Source organism: Peromyscus leucopus, chromosome 10, assembly GCF_004664715.2.
Source record: "Peromyscus leucopus breed LL Stock chromosome 10, UCI_PerLeu_2.1, whole genome shotgun sequence".
Classification (NCBI taxonomy): domain Eukaryota; kingdom Metazoa; phylum Chordata; class Mammalia; order Rodentia; family Cricetidae; genus Peromyscus; species Peromyscus leucopus.
Window position 1 is genome coordinate 51,015,518 of NC_051071.1, and position 20,463 is coordinate 51,035,980.

A 20,463-nucleotide genomic window follows, 5' to 3' on the forward strand; every position below is an offset into this window, starting at 1 on the left:
AATGATACATTTCACCCACCCTCAGGCCGGTTTCACTAAGAACCCCTTCAGAGCATCTCCCCCACCATCTCTCTGTTCACAAATCTGCAGAGTCATGAACGCAAGGGGCCTGGAGCTCTGGATAGCTGTGTGAAAAGCCACACCTTGACCTGATCACCTGTTTTAGATTCTCACCAGAGAAACAGAAACACGTGTGTTCTGGGCACAGTTGAGAGTCTGGACTCCAGCTATTGCAGAGAGTAATTTAATTGCCTTAAAACGTGTTCTATCCAAAGCTGTCTAGTCTGTAAGAAACACCCAGGATTCAGACCAGGACACATCTAAGAAGCCAGGCTCATGGGAACTTACCCTCAAATGAAAAGTTAAGTATAAAACCTGTAACCACAGCAACCAGGTCCCACACAAGCAACACCAGGAACACCTTACCTGCCAACAGAGAGGACCGTGACCTCCCCTTGACGCCGCGGCCGGCCCTCTTTGGACTTGTTGGTGGGTCTTATGAAGTGCCATCGCTTGTGCCTACAGCGCTGGCACACGTCCTGCTCAACGACACCGCCCACTGTGTGCAGATGGTGGCCGCAGACATGCTTCCCTGGGGTGCCCCCTGGTGACAGGGGCCCAGGACTCACAGGTGGGCTCCCCGGGGTGCTAGGGGTCACAGGGCTGAAGGTGGGGAGGAAAAAGAGAAAGAAAAAAAGATAAAAATGGCTGCTTAGACAAAATCCCCGGGAAGGCAGCTGCTCCCTGAGATGTAGGAAGGTTTAAGCAAACAAATCTTCAATTGTACAAATGAACTTTGGGATCCGGCCCCCGGGCAGCAGCACATAGCTCTCACGGAACAACTGCTCATTCTAAACAGTGGGCTGGGGAATACGCCACTGTTTCCAAAGACGATACACAATGTGACTTCACAATATTAGATTTCTTCTCCAATACTCCCATCCTCCTTCCCATGCAATCACACTGATTGCTCACACACAGCCAATCATCTGCCTGGAACTCCAAGCAAGATGCCCGGCATGTGCCATGGGGCAGGGGGTGGGGGTGGGGGGACACCACAATTATCAGAAGACTCAAGATTGTCAGAAGATAGAATCCAATCTGTCTATTACATCAAAGGAAACTCTTAGGTCAAGACATAGAAACTGGTGCTCGAAATAGATGTTGATGTGGCTGACTGGAATAGGAGCCAACTGTCTCCTAAGAATGTTTTTTTGTGTTTTTAATAAATCCTCATAGATCTTTATGATGTATACACTAATTTCCTCATCATAAAAATGAGGACATTGGAGCTCAAAGAGCCAAATATCTTACCCAGTATAATAAAGAGCACCCAAGTGGTTTGGAGATCCAAACCTAGAAAATCAAACTGTTGAGCCCCCACACTCAGGCCCATAGCTACAGACAGTGTTTCAGAGGCAATGGTGATCACCTGGGGAACCCAGAAGACATTTGGCCAGACTAAGATATACAAAGAAGAATTATAGATGTAAGATGTCAGTTACATTCAGAAGACACATACCAAGCCTATGCTAGAAAAGGAGGGCTCCAACCTAACAGGGCAGGGCCGGACTGACCAGGAGTCTGCCCTCCGCCACACCTGAGACCAGTACTTAATAACTGCAATGTGCAGCAAGAACTCCAAAGCCACACAGACGGCTGGCAGAAACCAGCCTCTGGGCTGCTGGTAGTCAGTGGACTAGCACACCTCAAAAGCAGTCCGGGCCACGCTCGAACTGAGGGCAGTCCAAACAGTCCAGACACCTAGAAGTTCCCGCGTGCTCTTTAGCTATGTCTTTCAAGTTGTTCAAATACAAACACACAGTAGGACCTCCCTGGAGGAAGACTGTTAGCTTGGCACCATGTATTTGAAAACCGAGCTCAGTTAACTGCATCCACTCAACGAGTATTTACCAAGTACCAATGAATACAAAGTCCAATTATAGGCTCCGAGTCACCTGAGTCCAGGTTCTGAGGAGCTAAGGAGCTAAGATGTAGTGAACACCAGCTATCTGGCCAAAGGCAGGAAACACGAGTCTTTATGTCCTGTTTTTTCATCTCCAGAGCTCCCTGGGCATGCAGCCCGGTATTCTACAGGACCCCTCTAATGTGCACATCCAACATCTGACAAACACATGCACATTAAAGAGGGGTTAGGTGCACTGTGCAAGGGCCACACAAAAAGCAGATGCTCCTTTTCACGCCACTCCACCCTAACCCAACATCCTGCCACTTCCTGCATATCCTCTGGCCACCCAACCCGCCATTCCCAGCGGGACTGTGTACAGGACCTGTCTACACCAACACCTGCTCGGAACACCCGGCACAGGTGGCACTTCTTCTTATTGACCTTCTTCTGGTCCCCAGAAGCCCCCAAACTCCAGTCTCCACCTCTCATAAGACCTTACACACCCACCCATCTCTATGCCCCACGGGCTGAATCCCTTTAGAGCGAAGACCTGTGACTGCCCTGCTCTATCCCACACTGTATCCTGCACCCAATCAATGCTCCTGATTAGCGAAATGGAGACTTGTCTAGACATCTCGTCACCCATAGAGAATTACAATGGAATCTAGTGCTCCACAGCCATCCCTATAACCAGTAATACAAAAACAGATGGTAGAGCAGGCACTCTAAACCGACCAGGTTATCACTTAGCTGTCGCTGTTGATAAAGGTCTTTCAGCACCTAAGTGCTCTGTGTTCCTGGTCATAACCCAGTGAAATTGGCACAGTGGTCTGCGGGCAGTGGATCCGGAGCTGAGCAGGCTCAGTTAACTTGCCCCCCACACAGAGGCAGGACACAATCTCTCTGCAGCTCTGAACCTAGGCTCTCACTCTTAGCCACTCATTTCACTGTTCTCCAGCAATAGCCTTGAACACACAGTCGTCACGCAGGGCTGCTGGGAGCTAGGCTGATCCCAGCTTTCTCTGAGGCCCTGGTGTAGGAGAAGCAGCATGGCTCCTCGTCTAAAACCAGGAATATGCTTGGCAGAGGCAGCCAAGGCCTGGGGGCAGGGCCTTGGGGGAAGCCTCAACTTCATGCTGAGAACTCAATGCTTCCCAGCCTAAGGAGCCGTGGCTAGCAGTCCCCTGGCCGCTGTGGGCCCAGCTGTGGCGCACTGGAGTTTCCCTTGTGCAACACCCTTGACTGGCTTCCTGCTGACTGCACCCCGTCGTATGATCGCTTTCCACCGACTGTATCCCATTTTCCACACGACAGCTGCAGATAAGACGCTGCGCTTCTTAATAGACTTGCATGGCACAAGCCATCGGCTTACACAAGAGCTCCGGGTCCCAGCTTTCTGTCTTCTTTATCTTCTAATCTCCAGCTCTCGCCCTCGACACCAAGTGGTTCTGGACCCTATTCCTAGAGTGCCAATCACTGGGTGATGGTCTCCCAGGGAATACTGGCAGTGTGCGGAGACATTTTAGGTCGTCGCACTCTGAAGGCGGGGTAGCGCTCTGTCGCCCAATGAGCAGAGATGAAGGACTCTGTTTAACAGTCCTCCTCGTACCAGCCATTGCTCTCAGCAAAGACTTGCCTGACCTCACACGTCACGGTAGCCAAGGCTAGAGGCCAGCTCCAGCTGAGCAGAATACCAATGGCATCCGGCTGAACAAATGAAAACTGTCTCCATCCATAGCGGAGAGACACTCACCTTTCAACATCAGCCACGCTGTTGTCAGCTACCATGGCTTTCAAGATATCTGCATTCGCTGAAGAGAAAAAGAAAAAGAACTAAATGAGGTGAGTGAGTAATCCCTGCCACCACGTTAGGAAAGCTGTCACGGAAACACCTCAGGCCTCCCTTCAGTTCACAGAGGAGTTCCCGGAAGAAGGCTGAGGAGGTTCCAGGGTCCCGGGTGAAGAAAGGGGTAGGCTTCCTCTGCAGGCGGCCGACTGCCTTTGCTCTCCACTTGGACTAACAAGAGCCCCTAAGTCAGGACAAATCATTCACATTTATGTGACACAGGAGGATTTAATTGAGACTTACAATGTTCAGACTTTAACATCCCAAGTATGTGAGTTGTCAACAAAAGCACACCCAGCCTACGCTTTCAGGCCTGACCCACACCCACGCCCTGCGTTCCTGCTTCTTACAGAGTGGCCAGTCAGTCAAAGCTGCTCTGAATGCCAAGTGTCTTCTGGCTACTAATTGCCAGGGCCGAAAAGCTATTACCAACTCCTAACCTTTTCCATTGGTTCTTAAAGCACTGTTCTCATGACTGTTCTCACAATAAACTCTCCAGAGAGGAAAGAATAAAAGAATTACTATTTACCCTGTGAGCAGATGGTGGCATGTAACATTTTACATTCAAATGACATCTCCAGAGGACAATTACCTCTAGCTCCATCTCTGATGCTGGACGTGTTGAGAGCTAAGGATTCGCGTGCGACGTGTGCCTCACAACCTGACTTCCTTTTAGCCCCACCCAGTTTTTGTTCCCTATCCATTCGGTCATAAAAATACGATACCAAAGATCCATATCTGCGTATGACCTGTGGCATATCTGTTGCCTTATGTATAAGAGAGAATAAAGTTCTTGCTGTTTTCATTTGGGGCTGCTCCATGGTCTCCAATACCTCACTGCAACTTTTAGAAATCCATGAGGATGAGGGGTATTTTTAAGAAATACTTATACATGTCACCCTTTCTAAAAAAAGTACTTTTTTTTTTTTTTGGCCTTCACAACTGTGAGGGTGTCTAAAACCATTGCCAAACACAAGTTTTGATGTAAAACCAAAAGCTTTTTTTATTTAAAAAAAAAAAAAAAGCACTAAAATTAGATCCATAACTCCACCCACGCAACAACAACAACAAAACCACATTGACTCCGCAAAACACACTTCATAATCCTGTGATACAAGTCACTTCCTTTGACGTTCTAGAGTCAGGAAAATGTTTCAATAAACATGCGCTTTTGCTTTGGTTTGGATGTGGCTCGTCCGCCACCTCTTGTAAGAGCTTGTCCCCAGCGGCTTCTCTTAGGGTTCCCTTGTACCCTTTTTCCCAGACGTCTATAGTTGTGCCAATTGCTACCCTTGGCTACCTACCCTTTGATGCTATTCTCTCTGGAGTTTGGGACAGGATGGCAGCACCCTGGCCACGTGGGAAGTGGTGCTATGGGAAGTGGTCCACCCTTTGAAAACCGAGTGAAGGTGATTAGGTTACTGGACACTGCCCTCAGAATTCAGACAGCTCCTGAAGTACCCCCTCTCCCTCAGTTCCCAAGAAGGGGTTGGTATAAAAATGAGAAGGGGGGTGAGGGGGTGTAGCTCAGCGCAGAGTGTGTGCTTAGCATGCGCAAGTCCCTGGGTTTGAGTCCTAGCCTGCACAAGGAGGGAGGCTCGCTCTCTCTCTCTCTCTCTCTCTCTCTCTCTCTCTCTCTCTCTCTCTCTGCCTCTCTCTTGCCCTTTCTCTGGCTTCCTGGTTACCTGTGTTCTCTTCCTTTCACCCACGCTTCCAACATGCTGCTGGCCACTAAGACAGGACCCAGCCAAGCGGACCCTCACCAGAGTCAAATCAGTGAAGCTGCCTGATCTCGGACTTCCATCTCCCAAACTGATCTACGGCAACGACTCTTCCTTTAAACAACGCTGGCTTTGTATGCTTCCTTAGAAATAACAAGATGAAATAGCCAGGTACATAGTCTCGGATACGGCTTGTATAAAATGGACAGTAAGTGGTCAGTTTGTACTTTGCCATCATTTACCAGACTTAACAAAAGAGAAAAAAAAATAACAAAAGGGAAAGATGCCAATGCTGGCTGTAATAAAAATTATAATGATAAGCATTCATAAGAAAATCATTTAAAGTTCCCTGAGAAAACAAGAGCCTGTTAAGTAAAACATGCGTGGCGTAAGCATGCGTGGCTTGGCTATGTAACCACATGGGTGGGGGTGGACCTCTAAGAGCGGGTTCCACCTATTCCTCCCTGCTCTTCCTGCTCGGTCATCCCATGGGCCTATGCACACCCCTTCTGTTCCCTTCCCCTAATAAACTCTTACAGTGGGTTTTGTTGTACCTCGTGGCTTTTCTCGCATGGTAAACAGCGCTGCTTAATGAATAACATTGTACCCGCTTAATAAATAACACTTAATGCTTTCCAAACTTCTACACAATGCACGAAAACCCCACTGACCACACAGACACTGCTCAGTTCAGCTCTATAGGGCAAGATAACTTAAGAGACGGCACTAGGGTTACTCTAATGCTTGGCATCAGGAAGAAAATGATCAGTGTGTGTGGGTGTGTCAAAAGGCTCTTAAAACCCTGAGAATTTCCTGAGTGAGATTTCCTGAGTCAAAGAGGAGTGTCCTTTGTTATTCATAATGAGCTACTGGATCATACCTGAGTGTATGTTAATGAGGTGAGTCAGGGCGCAGTCGGTAAAAGGCCCCGTGATTAGAGGGCGGTAGCTCTCAGCCCTGGCCCCTGGCTCCCAATACCCCTTTGTCCTGTGTTCTATCCTTTTAACAGACTGCTAAATGTAACAGTATATCCCTGAGTTCTGTGAGCCATTCTAGCGACCCAGCAAACCTGGGGAGGGGCCTGGAGGGATTCTTAGATTCTCAGCGTGTAAGTTAGAGGAACAGAACTGGCGTGTAAAGTCGGGCAGCCTTGTGGAACTAAGCTTAGCCTGTGGTGTACCACACTCACTCCCAGGCAGAGTCAGAGCTGAACTAAATGGGCCGAGGAGCTGGCATTCAGAGGTGAAGAGCTGCTTGGGTGGGAAAACTCCGCACACCCTTTGTCGGAAGCATGGTATGGTGTGGAGATATGACTCGGTGGTTAAGAGCTCACACCGCTCTTGCAAAGAACTCAAGCTTGATTCCCAGCATTCACAGCGATCAGCTCACAGCCACCTATAACTCTAGCTCCTGGGAGATTTACCATCTCTAGCCTTCCCAGGCATGTGCAGACACACACACACACACACACACACACACACACACACACCACACACACACACACACACACTCTTAAAATTTCAAAATAAATCTTCAAGAACTATGTAGAGCCACAGTGACAGTACAACAATAAAAATGTGACTACCCAGCAGGCCAGCTGCTAGGGCCAACCCCCGAGAGACAGTGAACTAAGCCAAAATTGATTTCTAAAACTAAAGGCGCATGCTTAAACCCTAAGCAAGAATGCCGCCACTGCAGGGGAACTCTGGCTTCTTAGTGTGTACACCTTCGGCTCATTTTCACACCCTTTCTCGGGCTTAAATCTATATTAAATCTTATTAAACCCCAGCTTTGCTTCATTTGAAAAACACCATGACTATAGATTAAATTTACCCATCTGACAAATTAAAAAAATTCAAGACAGAAAGCTGCTCATATATCAATATTGCAAATGTTTAAAACTATGTGATATAGGGATAAAAAAAAAAAACATGGGAAAACATTAATGGAGAAAGTGTGCTTCATGTTATTCCCTTTTAATTTCTTTAAAAAAGTTTGGAGTATGGTTACAATTTTTTTTTTTTTCCGAGACAGGGTTTCTGTGAGCAGCTTTGTGCCTTTCCTGGAACTCACGCTGTAGCCCAGGCTGGCCTCAAACTCACAGAGATCCGCCTGCCTCTGCCTCATGAGTGCTGGGATTAAAGGCATGCGCCACCACCGCCTGGCGGTTACAATTTATAAATATAGAGAGTGTCAGTTTTGGAAAGTGACAGTAAAGTTTAAATTGAATAAAGTTTGAAGTTGGGCTAACGACAGAAACCAAGTTGGGTAACGATGTGCTTGTCCCTTAGAGCAGAGAATTTTAGCTCAGAGTCACATGAAAAAAGACTAGGTTATAAACTAGTGTGCGGGAATCCAGTATTGGCAAATCCTAGGCCCTGATGGGAAGCCTCAGGAAGACAAATCCTATGTTGTCTAAGTTTATTCTTTTTTTTTTTTTTTTTTTTTTTTAAATCAAAACTGAAAGCGAGAAACAGCACTGGAGGCGGAAAGGGGCCCTGTAGCCGGAACTGGACAGAAGGCACTGACCACTCGAACCTAAACCCCGGGGCCTCCCTTGCTTCACCTGTAAACTGAGTACACACCAACTTTACATGGATGTGTTGAGAATTAGTGAGAACCCAGAGCAAACCACTAGACCTAAGCCAAACACATAAATCACGGCTGGAAAACAGGTGGAAACCTTAGGCTGGACCAGATGGGCACTCTCCCTGAATACTGGGGTGGGGGGTCCCAGAAAAGGGCTGATGTCGAAGGATGTTATGTGCTGATGGAAACACACACTGTAGCATGTCAGCGAAGGGGCAAGGAGTGCCACAGACCTTAAAAATTACTCAGAGCAAAGACGCTGCCCTGGTTCGGGTGTGGCCTGAAATTCACTCGTGTGTTGGGAACACAATCCCCCAAAGTCACACTGATGGCATTTGGAGGTGGGGCCTCAGGGTGACTGGGCCAGGAGGGCTCTGCCCTAATGAACATTCCCGTCTGCTCACGGATTCTTGGATTCATGGGTTACTGAGGGAGTGGCCTTGTCATAAAGGCACGTTCTTTTTGAGATGACTGCTCTGTCTTTTCGGGTCCCCAGGTCAGAATGCAGCGATTAAAGGCCCTCCCCAGATGCCAAGCAGATGCTGGACCCATGCATGGATTTGCTAGCCTCTGGAACAGTGAGCTAAATAAACTTCTGTTCTTTATAAACTATCAAGCTTGTGCTACTCACTTATAGCAACAGAAAATCTTAACCTATTAAGATAACCACCAGCATTCAGAACAATGTCCCTTATTTAATAACAACTGAATTCTTCACTTTCAAAGTTGGCTTGAAATACATTTCATAAGTCTGAGCATAATGGCACGTGTCTATAACCCCAGCATTTAGCCTCCCAGGGAAAGGATGACCTGGGTTCAAGACCATCCTTAGCTATTATACTGAGTTCAAAGTCAGCCTGGACTACATGAGACCCTATCTCAAAAAAAAAAAAAAAAATATATATATATATATATATATATATATATGGAAAAAAAACCCACTTAAGTCCTAATGCTTAAGCTCTCCCAGAAGATACAAACCACAGAGGCAGGAAGCAAAGCGGCATTTGCAAGCAGTTTGGGGAGGAAGGGACAGGGAGAGAAACGTGCATACTTCAGTGTGGGATATTGAGGAAGTTCTGGAAGAGTGATGACGCTCATATAGCACTTAGAATGGACACGGATGCTACTGAATTCTCCACCTCCAAATGGTTAAACTGGTAAAAGTGTGTGTGTGCGCACGCGCAGGTGCCCCCCCCCACCCCCGGCAGGTGTGGTATCTGGGAAAGTGTATGTATACGTGTGCACACATGGTAGCCAAAAGTCAAGGGTGTCTTCCTCAATCACTCTCCTCTTATTTGGAGACAGGTTGTCTCACTGAACCTGGAGCTCACCAATTGGCTAAACCGGCTGGTCAGTGCCCACCAGGACCCCACCTGTCTTACAGGAACTCACTGCCACTCTCCAGTTCTAACCTGGGTCCTGGGGGTCAAGTTCACGTCTCATGTTTGTGAAACAAGCATTTACCCACTGAGTCATCTCCCCGGTCCCTTAAAACAGTAAACTTTACCATTTTATAGATTTTACAATGTTTAAGTGTGGAAAAACCAAGAACTAGGTCAGCTGTGAATCCTTGTGACATTCAGCATTCCATGTGTGCTATTTCACAGCGCCGTGTTTCAAGCATGAGTGTGGCTCTCACTCTCTGGGAGGAAACAGAGGCGTTAGTTATAAAGTCATGTAAAGCATGGTTTGGACAGAAGCTATCAACTTGAGGGCTGGTCCTCTGCGATGGACACTGAGGCCACCAGACACCCACAGAGGCAAACGTCTGTCGGGACTACGCTGGAAGCTGAGGTATTACAGAGCTCAGATAAAGCAGTGAGAAGCCATTCCAATTCTGACTCTAGATTGCTAACGAGACGGACACGCCCCGGAAGAGGAACATATCCCTACCTTCGTTCTTCATGATGTAGTGGACAATTTGCCCAACGGTGTCACTGTTTTCATTTACACTGTCATTCAACTCTAAAAGAGAAGAAGAAAGGACAGCGTTGTAAATGTCACCAGCGACATGAGCAGCGAATGGGCTCGAGACATTCACCTTGGAGCCCAAGACCTCACCGAACAACTTCCAGAACGTTCAAGCACCCTCACACGGTGCTAAGATCCTGCCTTTGGTCCTCAGCCCCCACCTTCTCGATGTCACAGCTTTGAGTTCCTTGGCAGAATACATTTAAAAATCAAAAGAAAAAGGCTCAGGGCTGTCCATCAATCCCTCCTCAAGACCAATACCCACTCACTTTGTATGACAATACAGGAATGCATTTATATCTGTCCCCGCTGCTCTTATTTCTCCTTATTACCTTAAACCCTCAGGGGACACTAGAAGAAGGCGGCTAACTAAAAGAAACACCATTGTCCTTGGGTTTCATCTAGCTGCAGACTTGCGGTCTAAAATGCGTCTACTGACCTATGTTTTCAGCTGCCTTTGTAAGTATTCATCCATGTTTATAAATGCTCTTTTCCTTCTAAACAAGATACCTAAATTTGGGCACTCGTTACTTGTTTACAAGTTCAGTTGACTTGGAGAACTCAACACCAGCAGTGCATGTGACAGTCGGCAGAAGGAGGAACAAGCCTCGCTTGGAAACGATCTGCATAATTCATTTAGCAGAAGAGGAGACTGAACAGAGACACTGCACCCCACTTGGAAAGACGCACCAGTAGGGCAATGGCACACCCATGTACCTGCACGAATGTCCTCTGCACCCCAAGGGGAGCTTCTCTCCCATGGCCCAGGGCTGTTTGGACAGGCCAAGTGGAAGCTGCCGGCTGAGCCAACCCACACCAGTTCTGCTCTGCTCACTCGCTGCTCGTGACTCATCGTGTTCACCCGTGTTCCTCAGCCTCAAAGGTCAGTGGGGGTGGAAAAAATCAACAGTCCGGCAGGCTGGCAAGGACTGAGAAACCTTCCCCCACGCGCCCTGCGGGTGTGCTCCACGGGTGACCTGCTCCAAATATCACCTCTCTGCAAAGATGCCACAGAGGGGCGGAGCGGGATGTAGAGAGTGATCGGCTAGCCCATCGGGAAACCTCCCTAAGGCAGGACTGGAAAGGAGGGGAAAACAGGATCTGTGGGGTTTCTCCCAACACTATCAACTCATATGCAGAGGGAAAGGTGAGCCGTCCTGACGTTCACATGGGAACATCAGTTCTCGCCACACCTCCACTGCACGTAATAAAGTCCAGTCACTCGGATTTTTGAAGAACCCCCCCCCCCCGCCCCGTAACATTAACACCAGAAACCTGATGAGACTCGCTTCACGTTCCTACCATCCTTATTAGAATCTTACTCAATCGGTAGCAGCAAGGATTAAGGTTTACGAGTGGCTATAAGTGCCAATCACCAACACGCCTTGTCTCCCAATTTCACAATAACCCTTCAGGTGGAGATTATCCTCATTAAAGCGAATGTCAATAAAATTATAAATAAATACACACAGCAAGAATAACAGGCCCAAGGCTACCAAGCTCTGAAGTAAATACTCAGCAAGTATTCAGTAAATGTAGGCAAGGTTTCAAATGCTGATTACTGCAGAAAATACAGTTTCCTCATTCAAAAAATGAATTATAAATGAAGTTTTTTTATTTAGTATCTGTTCCTCGACCCATTAAAAAAAAAAAAAAGAGCAAAGGTTACTTACCTATCTTCTCTACTTTTTCCTCTTCAACTTCCTGTTCGGCCTCTGTCGTACACCGATAGCCTTTCTTCTTAAGCAAGTGGCAGATGAGGACCCCAAGGAGACCCATGATGAAGAACACAGGGACAAGCACATAGGCGATATATTCCGGGTGTCCATTCCCAGCGTTGTTGGTGGGTGACGACGGAGTCGTCTCTGCTCGGGAGTGTAACGCGTGGTTGCCAGTGTTGTCTACAAAGAGGGAGACGCACGGCTACGTTAGATGTTTGCGATGACCCTCTGGAAACATTTCCATTCAATGTTGTGTGCTCCAAAAGCTGCAAGCTATACACAGGTCTGGGGGCCTGCTGCATGGGGACAAAAGGTGAGATCACAGGCTAGAGCTGAAACAATCCCAAACCACCTGACTATGAGGTCTCTATAACAGGATGGAGAAGGCACAGCATTTTAGTAGAGTGCCGCGCACAGAATATGCATGCAAGTGTTAAGGGGTATTCCAGCACAGTACTTAGTAGTTATGTGTGAGGACTCAGGAGACATGGAGTGAATGCCCAGGTCCACCTTTTAGCAGCACTCTGACAAGAAACAATGATCTAAGCACCAAATGTCTCTGTTTCTTATGAAACCAATTATTGCAGGTCAAACGCACACAAGCATTTCTGCCGTAGCAAATGCTTATTACCCTCTTGTCCAGCACTTTCCAGGGACGTGAGTGCATCACACCGAGTCAGAGAGACAAACATCTTGTCCTCGTGTGGCTTATGTTCCAGAGGGATTTAATGAACTAAGATGGTTAGAGCACAAAGAAGAGGGAGAAAACCAGGAGTGGCCTCAGATTTCTGGCCAGATATAAGAACAGAAGCCCATGCATCTGGTCATTCATTGATCTAAATAACATGTACTGTGTGCCTGCTGTGTGGAGAGCTGCTGCTGGGAGCTGGGACAAGAGGGACAAGGACACTAGCCCACTCCCATGTGGGAGCTGGGAAGGTAGCATCAGGTCACGTGGAAGGAATTCATGTGTACTCAGAGACAACAGCACTCGGGCCTGCCCACAAGAAAAGGGAAGCTGCGGTTTGGAAAAACGAAGTTTGCTTTTCGATCTATCACATGGACTTCTCCCAGAGGCAGCCTGAAAGGGCAGACAGTGTAAGAGCCATGTGGCCTCTGGAGAGGAAGGCAAAGAAAGCCTGGGCACCCCAGCATGACAAGTGCCTAGGAAAGAGAGAAAACAGACTGCAGAGAAAAATCTGTGTGGGACACACGGGGGAAACCATGAGAACATAGAGAGGAAAGGAGCCTCTTCACTCCAGAGGCTGACTGAAGCCTCTCTCCCTAGATGAGAAGCAAGAGAACCAACCATTGTGTAGGCTGCCGACATACGGACGGATGGATGATGAGTGGATGGATAGATGATGGGTGGATGGGCAGGTAGGAGGGTGGATAGATGGATGGGTAGGGTGGAAGGGTAGACAGACGGATAGGAGGATGAATAGGTGGATGAATAATTTTATCTTGAAATAACAAATCAGACTTGGGGCCTGAAGGTATATGACCCTAGTCCTCATGACCCCCCTATTTTCTGGGGACCTCAAACAAGACTATGAACTCTACACAGTGAGTCCGCTTACCTTCTGGTATCCAATGATCTACAGTTTCACCTTATTAATTGTAACCCTGTCCACGCCACTCCTTCCCGAGGAACCTCCTGTGCAACCCTCTGAAGATAATAGTTTCAAAACCCACCCAGGTGCTCTGTGTGTCCCTTGTAAAGACAACGGGAGACCCTGTAAGAGGCCCACGCCTGTGCTCCTCTATGTTACTTTCTTCTGAGCACCTCTCCTGCTTTAAAACCTGCTTAAAAGTTCTTCTAATAAACTCTGCCTCTGCTTCATACCAGCTCGGCTTGAAATTCTTTTCCGTGTTAAAGTCAAGATCAATCTTACCGGAGTTGGGGTGCCTAAAAGATTACGGGAATTCAGGATGCTACCAGTAACAGAGCGGAGCTTAGCCTCTGTCCCTGCTGCCTCTGGCTGAGCAATAACACAGGAAAAACAAGCAGCAAACGAGAGGAGGAGGAGGTCAGGCGGGCGCACAGCAAAGGACAACGCAGCGTTTGGCTGGAATGAAGCCTCAGCTCGGACTCTGGTGTGGTAAAAATGAAGCTTCCTACATAGGGAGTGTCACCTACCCTGCCAAAGAAACCCCCAAGTCAGAAAGACAGCATTCTCGAGAACACGTTGGTAAGAAGATTGAGCGTTGTGTGACTGTAGTCACTCGGTAAAACACGAGCACCGGCCATAACAGCAGTCAACAGCATCAAAGTGAAGCATATGTGTGCAAACCGGAGCCCATGAAACAAAGGGCCGCTTCTTTCTCACATGGAAATATCCATTCTCTTTGAGCAGTAAAGGAAACTGCCGGTTTATTTGGTTTGTAAATGGTTGCATTCATTACTTTATCAGGCAACGTCTAGAATTTGAGATAGCGTATTTTTTTCTTATTTCTCAAACACATGCACACACACACACACACACACACACACACACACTCTGCACCTGACTTTTCACAACAATGCATTGCACATATAATAGAGACCTCATTGATTATTATAAAATTTTTAAATTTCCCTTTCTTTAAACTGTTTTTTTTGTAGTTAGAGACACGAATACCACTGTCTTTTTAAAAGAGTTGGTAGGGTAATATGCTGTATAGGTTTATAGCCCGGGGTCAACAGACTATATCATGTAAGGGACAGTAGACTGTACCACCTAAGTTTAGGTAAGTGTACCGCTGTCCGATGATGTATTTCTTACAATGCATTCCTATCACTAAGCAATGCAGATCTACATATAAAAAGTACGTATGTGCTGGGCGGCAGTGGTGCACGCCTTTAATCTCAGCACTGGGGAGGCAGAGCCAGGCGGATCTCTGTGAGTTCCAGGCCAGCCTGTTCTACAGAGCGAGATCCAGGACAGGCACCAAAACTACACAGAGAAACTCTGTCTCGAAAAACCAAAATAAATAAATAAAATGTATGTAGCTACATATGCATTGATATGTGCAAGACCAGAAACATTTATTTAACTTCTTTATAGTTCTGCGTAAGCCTGGTTGGTTGGCTGCCTGCTTTGCTCGCTCCTCCCTCCTTCCCGTTCTTCCTTCCTCCTCCTACCACACATTCACTTCATGTCCCAGGGGCATCTGAGGGCAAAACAGCTTTCCTCAGTCACTGCCTGTTTCAGTCAGAAGGTGAAGATCAGTTAGCAGTTGGCAAGCAGGGAAGAGAGCAGCGTCTCAGAACTGGAGTCCAACAGCGTCTCTAAATCCTCATTCAGGTGGCTGAGAATGTCCTCACTGTCCGCTTGACATCTGGCAACCTCGCTGCATGGACAGAGATGTGTGATTTGCAAACAAGAACCATTTCCTTAATCTCAACTATTATACAACGAAAGAGCTGCAGATGATAGAAATCTAAATTTGTGAGCCATGCAATTCTAGAGATACAAAAAGCACTGAAGTTAAAAGCTCAGGCTGCCAGGCAGTGGTGGCGCATGCCTTTAATCCCAGAACTTGGGAGGCAGAGGCAGATGGATCTCTGTGAGTTCGAGGCCAGCCTGGGCTACAGAGTAAGTTCCAGGAAAGACGCAAAGCTACACAGAGAAACCCTGTCTTAAAAAAAACAAAAACAAAACAAACAAACAAAGCTCAGGCTGTCTGGAAGATGGAACAGCTCAGCCACTTAGGAGACATCTCATCTTTAGTGAGCAAAATGTCAATGTTCAATGCTTGGTTTCCTCATCTGTAAAATGCAATCGGAGTGACCGCAGCTGGGCTGGGGCACGGCACACACCTGTAATCCCAGCACTGAGAAGACTGGGACAGGAGGACTCAAGCCCAAAGCCAGAGAGAGCCTGTCTCAAAACAAACAAAGTACTGATTGCAGCCTCGATGATTTGAAAACACAGTCCATTTTTAGAGGCTGCTCTCACAGACAGGTGCAACCGCTGTTTCCTCTCCTTAAAATTCTCACTTTTGATACAGAATTTGTTGGGAGTTGGTGCACTGTCAGCGTTAGACCCCAGGCCTTAAGGAACTGACCTCCTACTTCCTGTATCTTTAGGCATTTGCTCTTGGTACTCAGCCACTGGCTGTACAGAAGCCCAACCTGTCCACATAGAAAGATTAGCAGCAGGCATGTTTGAATGTGCACCACATGCCTGTATCTGGCTCCCAGACCTTATCACAACTGACGCCATGATGGAAGTACCATTCAAGCCTATGAGGAGCCCAGCAGGTAGGCAACACCTACTGAAACAAGAACAAAGACCTAATCTATCAAAGTCCATAGTTCTGGGAAAGTCCATAATGTACTAACCTTGCTTTTTGGTTCTGTAGTTCTGCTTCTGGCTAACTGCTTCTGCTAACTTAGTTATGTCAACCCAGGATGTGGTTTTTTGTGTTTAAGAGCTCACTGTGAGATAGGTTCACTGGGATCCTAAATACACAGTGTAGTCGATGGCCAATTAATAAAAACTTTCTATTGATGAAAGAAAGAAAGAAAGAAAGAGAAGAGAAGAGAGAGAGAGAGAGAGAGAGAGAGAGAGAGAGAGAAAGAAAAGAAGGAAGAAAGAAGAAGAAGAAGGAAGAAGAAGGAAGGAAAAGAAGAAGGAAGAAGAAAGAAAGAAAGAAAGAAAAAGAAAGAAAGAAAGAAAGAAAGAAAGAAAGAAAGAAAGAAAGAAAGAAAGAAAGAAAGACCGACCGACCGGTAGCAGGTACCAACTTGCTCCCAGTAAACAAGTTGGCTTGGACATGGATCCTGTAGCCAAGGGATGCTGAGATGTTGCACGTAGCAAAGATGAGCTGTCCACATAAACACTGCCCAGACTGTAGATCCTTACACCAATCAATGTTTTAAGACACTAAGCTTTGAGTTAATTTGTTATGTAGCAACAGCAAGCAGAAGCTCTACCCCAGAGAGGATTAACTACATTAACATGTGAAGCACTCAGAAGGTAGGTAAGCATTATTAAAGATGGTTAGTGGCCATGACTGACCTGTGGTACCTGGAAAAGTAGCCACCAGCCATGTAGAGCTACTTAAATGTGAATTTAAGGCAAACGAACTTAAAATTTCAGCTCCTTGGATGCATTAGCTGCATCTTGGGTGTGCACCAGTCACGTGGCTGTTTGCTGTCCTCCTGGGTAGCTCAGATAATGAACAGTCAGTCCATCACCGCAGAAAGTTCTGTAGCTCATCAACATTGCAGATTTCAAGGAAGCGTTAACAAGAAAAGTATTGGCTGGAGAATCCACTGCAACCTACCTAAACAATTCTATGAAGAATAACTTCCCGAGAGCACAGTAACTATTAACAGTAATTAAGAGTGAACGCTGCTGAAAGCATGTAATTGGTATAGGGGTTATATTTCTTTCAATTAACTAATAAATTAACTGTCTAGAGGTGATGGTGATCAGAAATGTATGAATGTATGAAATTTTCAAAAAATAAGTTTAAAATGTTATTTTAAAAAACTTCCTATCACCTCTAGCTGAATTATATCAGAATTATGAATAAATCATTTAGTAAGTTACCAGAGTATTATTGATCTAGGTCAAATAACAGCAACACCTACATGTTTGACAGGAAGAGGTCAAAGTCACTCATATACCTGAAGGAACAGTGTCACATTTTAAAGCACTCATAGAAGTTCTGAGGAGATAAGGAAAAACTCAAACGGTCCAATGCTGAATGCCCAAAGTTGGGGTAAATGTCTTAGCTGCAATACAATCTAATTAGTAAAATTAATGTGTGTGTGTGTGTGTGTGTGTGTGTGTGTGTGTGTAAATGTATAAAGACCACAAGATTAAATGATTCTAGTGAAACAATGAGATTAAATTTTATTCTCCATGTTTTATTGTAATTTCCTAAAATATGAATTGCCTTTTCTTTTTTGAGGAACCTCTGTACTATTTTGTTTTGTTTTGTTTTCATTTCCCTTCCATTTTAATTTCTTTCTTTCATCATTTCTGGAAGTCCTTCCAAAGTGGTAATTGTTAAAATAATAATAATAGTAATTATAATAATCTCTGACAGATGATTTAACTTCAAATCTTACATGCAGTTTCTGTAAGCTCTTGGGCCCTAGGGTGACAGCTGGGCATGGAACAAGACATGGTTTTGGCACCCGAGATGGGGAATTATCTGGGAAAGGTGATTCTGTTTGGTGTCATGTATGAAGTCTTGTTATGGCACCTTTCAAGTTCCTGTTGAACTCTCCACAGTGCTACTTGAACATCACCCTGAAGTTTAACTGCCACTATTAACAATACTAAGAAGTAGGTGCTTTAAGAAAGGGTTAGGCCATAGGGTTCCATCTAATATACGAGCATTCTTATCCTGGGAATGGGTTGGTTATCATGAGAGTTGGTTATCCAGAGTAGATTAGTCATCCAGGAGTGGATTAGTTACCATGAGTTAGTTATCCAAGAGCAGGTTAGTTATCTCAGGTTCCTGATGAGAGGGTAAATGTGGCCTCCAACCTCCTTCTCTCTCTCTCTCAAGCATGCTCTTTCATGCCTTACTCTTCTGCTACATAAAGCAGCAGCATGAAGGCCCTCACCAGACGTCACCACCACGTTCTTCAGTTCCTGGCAACCAAATAAATGCATATGGTTTGCAAATTGCCTAGCCTGAGTTATAGTGATGCTGGCACAAAACGGGCCAAGAAAACTCAGACCTAGAAGCTGTGGGAAGGAGACAATAGAGAGCCACTGAGTCTGCTCCCTGAAGAGCTTGGCAAAAGAAACCACGGTCCCATGCTGGGATCAGGTGGAAGAACTTTCTAGGTGCTGTGAGTGGCAAGTGCTTCAAGAGAAACTAAAATAGGACAAAAATGAAAGAAAAGGCGCAAATACATTAAAGAGAATCTCTTGATTCAAGCAGTCTACCAATGATTCAAAAAAAAAAAAAAAAAAAAAAAAAAAAAAAAAAAAAAAAAAAAAAAAAAAAATTAGAGGTTCCTCAAAAAAAAAAAAAAAAAAAATAAAAATAGAACAGCCATTTGATTCAAAAAAAAAAAATCTTACAACTCTGTTTACATCCAAAAGAATTTTAAGTAATGACCTTGAGGGTCTATCTGTGCTTTCCATGGTCATGAATGTCCTGGGAGGGAAGAAACATAAATGCTTCTTGATGGACAAGGGGGGCGTATGGGCCACCCCTCAGCTGTTTTTTTTTAAAGAGGGGAAATGTCCCTATATGATAGCATAGATGAGCCCTGAGGATGTCACACTAAGTCAGTCACAGAAGGACAAATATCATATGACATCACTTATATGAAATGTCTAAAATATGCAGTCCCCACTTATCTGCAGGGACCCCCCCTCCAGTGGATGCCTGGAACCACCAGGAGTACCCAGCCCCCACCCACTATGTTCTCTCCTGTATGTGCACACCTGTGATGATGCAGTGCAGCTTTAAAACTGAGGGTAAAAGTCGCATGAATGCTCCCTGTGGCGGCTTGAATGAGAACACCCGCCTCCATGAGCTCATATCTTTGAATGCTCAGTCACTAGGGAGTGGAACTGGTGGAAAGACTTAGAAGGATTAGGAGGTGTGGCTTTGCTGGAGAAAGTCTGTTATTGAGGGGGGGGCTCTGACATTTCAAAGTCCATGCCTGGCCCAGGGTCTTCTCTCCCTGTCTGTAGATCTGGATGTAAAGCTCTAAGCTGTTGCTCCAACGCCATGCAGGCTACCATGCTCTCCACCATGATGATAATGGACTGAACCCCTGAAACTGTAAGCCAGCCCCAATTAAATGCTCTTATAAGAACTGCCGTAGTCATGGTGTTTCTTCACAGAGAGAACAGTGACTAAGACGTGTCCCCTAATCTTTCTTACTATACTTTCAACTTTTCAGGTAAAAGAAGCCCTTTCATGGCTTCTTTTTAGCACATCAAAACTTCCAGTGTCCTTCTTGCACTTTGGGGACATTATGTTAAATAAATAAAGATCACCTGCAAACAAGGACTGCAGTACCGTCAGTCGGTCTGATGACCGAGGCGGCTACTAACAGGTTGGCAGCCAGCAGCAGAGAACTCTGGACAAAGGAATGATTCATGTCCCAAGCTGGAAAGAGCAGGAAGGAGCAGGATGGCTCCGGGTTTCGTGGCACTAAGCAGAGGATGCAAAATTGAACGGGTACGAATGTTTCATTTCTGTAATTTTCCATTTAATATGTTTGGACCGCCGCAGCTGATCGTAGGTAACTAAAACCACAAAGAGCAAAACCATGGCTACACAGGGACTTCTGCGGTCAGAGCCCTAGAAAGAGAAAGCAGACGGGTGGGGGAGGGGAATATGAATGGCTGCCGTACAGAGGGTATAAAGTCCCGATTATGTAAGATAAGTAAGTCCTGACAATACTACACTGTGCGATTAATTTCTTGGGAGGAAGAACACACGTTAGGCATTCTTACAGAGGAAGGAAGGGGAGACAGGGAGAGCACCTTAAAAAAAATTGGTTAGGGGGCTGGAGAGATGGCTCAGAGGTTAAGAGCACCGACTGCTCTTCCAGAGGTCCTGAGTTCAATTCCCAGCACCCGCATGGTGGCTCACAACCATCTGTATTGAAATCTGGTGCCCTCTTCTGTGTACGTAATAAGTTAATAAATAAATCTTTTTAAAAAAAATTGGTTAGAAGAGACCTTTGAGGACCACAGACAGATCAGATCACACACATAAGAAACCTTT

At 45.9% G+C, this 20,463-nt stretch overlaps 1 protein-coding gene across 2 annotated transcripts in view; it reads right to left on the reverse strand.

Moving 5' to 3' along the window:
• Positions 1 to 20,463, reverse strand: part of Rell1 (RELT like 1) — a 63,179-nt gene that overhangs the window by 16,186 nt on the left and 26,530 nt on the right. For both annotated transcript variants that reach the window (XM_037209038.1, XM_028868139.2), the window contains exons 2-5: positions 11,713 to 11,940; positions 9,962 to 10,033; positions 3,663 to 3,720; positions 427 to 663 (exon numbers count right to left, since the gene is read on the reverse strand). In XM_037209038.1, the coding sequence (XP_037064933.1) occupies positions 427 to 663; positions 3,663 to 3,720; positions 9,962 to 10,033; positions 11,713 to 11,940 (595 nt within the window). The remainder of the gene's footprint in view (positions 1 to 426; positions 664 to 3,662; positions 3,721 to 9,961; positions 10,034 to 11,712; positions 11,941 to 20,463) is intronic.